We start from the raw sequence: 3,164 nt of genomic DNA, 5'->3' as shown, positions 1-3,164 counted from the left end.
GGGGTACAGAGGTGTCAGATTGGGGGTACAGAGGTGTCAGATTGGGGTACAGAGGTGTCAGATTGGGGGTACAGAGGTGTCAGATTGGGGTACAGAGGTTGGAAAAAGTTTCATCCTGGCCTTTTGTCGGCTCTGTCTCTCCAAAATTTAACCTGAGGCATCGTTTGGAGAGGAATGTTGGGAGGGGAATATTGGGAGAGCCCAGCTGGGCTGCTGCCTCTCTCTGCCCCACCACAAGACTTAGAAGACTGCTGGTCACTACTTGGGCCACTTTTTAAAATGTTTTTTCTTGTCTATAAATGTGTGAAAAGTTGTACAAGGGGCATGTGCAGACAACACATCACCAGTGCAGACTTTGTGCCTGAATGTGGCATGAAAGATCTCAAGGACACGCATGAATGAAAAAAGAGAAGAAGAGAAGAGGATAAACAACTGAATGAATGACTGAATGAGTGAAACGAGCGCGCGAGCGCCCCCCTAGGTCAAGCCCTGGGCTTGCTCACTGGCAGCTTCAGCGGTGCGTTAATTATCTATCGGAGCATATTAAAGGAGTCAGAAGACGGCTTTCAGCGTATTGCATATATTTAGCTTATAGCATAGCCTTTTAGCATATCATCCACACAGAACTTATGGAAAGACTTGGAGAAGAGTCCCATAGGATGAGAGGGCATAGATGGGGTACAGATTATACCAGTGAAGGGAGGACCTATGCCAGTGAGATCTCAGATCCATTCACCTGTGGTAAGAGGATGTCCATATTAAGATCAAGCTTGAATTACATTCATTGTTTCATATATTAAATTATATATATATTTGTATTATATTATATTCATTGTTTCATACATCCCTTTGAGAGTATGTTTATAGAAATGCCCTCTTAAAATGAGGGGATGCCTATTGTCTAGTCACTAGAAAAACACTAACTTTGTTTATATGATTTTCATTTCAGACTAAAGCATTCCAAAAAACAACAACAAAGACTTCTAAGAAGATGTGGTGGAAAAACTACAAAATCATCATCATTATATCTTCCATTTTTGTAATAATCATCATCATTCTTTTAAGTACAAATGTTATTCCAGTTTGAACATTTAAGAAATAAATCTCCCAAGTGACACCCCAAATAAGTGGCTAAAAAACGATTGGAGAGTCTTGTGGCCTAGTGATTAAAGCATCCTTTTTCACTGCAGCTATTTTAATGTAGCATGTTATGGGGCCTTGGAGAAAGGAGAGAGCTTTGAATTGTGCTCAGTAACCACTAGGCCTCCCCAACATCCCTGAATGCATCTTTGCGCCTCCTCCATTTCTCTAGTCACATCTCTAATACTTCCAAGCTTCCCTTCCCACTTCTTTGATTCTTAGAACTTCCAACTTGCCTACTGCTTATTTGGAAGAAACTATTTAACCAACCCCGTTATTTGAAGTTGTTTTAACCTTTTTTATTCTTTAGAAAAAAGTGATCTTCAAGAATCAGTACAATTGAAAAGATGATAGATTGGAGTTAAGAGACCTAAAATGAAATTGTGTTTTGGCCCTTAACTGCTAGTTCCCTGACCTCCCTGGGCCTCAGTTTCCTCATCTGTAAAATTAAGAGGTTACCAAAGGTGGAGCCAAGATGGCGGAGTAGAGAAGCACTCAGTCAACTCTCCCAACATTCCCCTCCAAACAACTTTAAAATAATGCCTGGAATTTAATTCTGGAGTGGCAGAGCCAACAGAATGAGACATACGTCCAGCACAAGACAACTAACTATAACACAGGAGAGGAAACTGGCCCAGAACCAAGTAGCTTAAACACCACTAGTCGTCCTAGGTGGTGGCAACAGAAGCAGCAGAAGCTTCAGGAGCTCTCACCCAAGACTGCAAAGCTGGTTCAATCTTAGGAAAACTGTCCACATAATTGGCCATATCGATAACAAAACAACAAAAATCATATGGTTATATCAATAGATGTGGGAAGAGTGTAACGAAATATAACATCCATCCCCACTAAAAACACTAGAATGCATAGAAATCAATGGAACCTTTCTTAAAATGATAAATAGTATCCATCTAAAACCAAGAGCAAGTATTATCTGCAATAGAGATAAATGTGAGGCCTTCCCAATAAGACCAAGAGTGAAGCAAAGATGTCCATTGTCACTATTATTCAATATTATACTAGTAATGGGCCAGAAATACAATATTGTACTTAAATGCTAGCTATAGCGATAAGACAAGAAAAAGAAATTGAAGGAATACATACAGGCAACAAGGAAACAAAACTATGAACCCAGGAGAATCAGTGAAAAATCAGTTGAAATGATTCACAACTTTAGCAAAGTTTCGGCATAGAAAATAAGCCCATCAGCATTTTTTATATACTACCAACAAAACACAGCAGGAAGAAACAGAGACATCCCATTTAAAATAATGGCGGACAATATAGAATATTCAGGAGTCTACCTGCCAAGATAAACCTAGGGATTATATGAAAATTACAAGACATTTTCCACACAAAGATAGATAAACAGTTGAAAAATATTAATTGATGCTATAAGGATGATCTTCTGTGAAAGGTTTAGCTCTTCTGATTAACTCAATGATCCGAGACAATTCTAAAGGACCCATGATGAAAAAATGCTCTCCACCTCCACAGAGAGGGCTGATAAACTCTGAATGCACACATTCTTTAACTTTCTTATTGCTTTATTTTTTTTGTGCTTTCTTTTGTAACATGGCCAATGTGGAAATGTGTTTTGCATGACCTCACATGTATGATAAAAATCAAATTGTTTGCTTTCTCAAGGAGGGGTGAGGGGCAAGAAGGAGGGAAAGAATCTAGAACTCAAAATTTTTAAAAATGATTGTTTGAAAATTATACGTGTAATTGGGAAAGATTTAATGACACAAAAATAACTTCAAATAAAATTAAGAGGTTGAATTAGTTGACCTTGAAGGTCCCAGCCAACTCTATCTGTGATCCTGAGATAGAGACACTTAAATGTATACAGCAAGGGCATTTATACATTCCTCTTATGCAAAAACTTTAAGACTTAAAAATCAAGATACTTAGTTTACTTTAAGCATATTTTCCTTTCTTTGACTATAGGATCTGAAACATCCAAATCCCTTCCTTCTTTCTCCTAATCAACAAATACTCATTTCCTCCTTCAGCACAAATAA

The 3,164-nt window shown here is 38.2% G+C and overlaps 1 protein-coding gene across 1 annotated transcript in view; it reads left to right on the top strand.

The window, feature by feature from the left end:
* LOC138169506 (uncharacterized) overlaps window positions 1–1,087 on the top strand; it is a 27,832-nt gene extending 26,745 nt beyond the window's left edge. The window contains exon 6 of the mRNA XM_069099026.1: window positions 950–1,087. Within this exon, the coding sequence (XP_068955127.1) occupies window positions 950–1,087 (138 nt within the window). The remainder of the gene's footprint in view (window positions 1–949) is intronic.
* The last annotated feature ends 2,077 nt before the right edge of the window (window positions 1,088–3,164 follow it).

Source organism: Petaurus breviceps, unplaced genomic scaffold (genome assembly GCF_028583685.1).
Source record: "Petaurus breviceps papuanus isolate PSGF00001 unplaced genomic scaffold, PetGlider_PUasm1.0 126, whole genome shotgun sequence".
NCBI classification, from domain to species: Eukaryota; Metazoa; Chordata; class Mammalia; order Diprotodontia; family Petauridae; genus Petaurus; species Petaurus breviceps.
The sequence above is the reverse complement of the archived record's forward strand: the minus strand, read 5'-3'. Positions and strand labels throughout refer to the sequence as shown.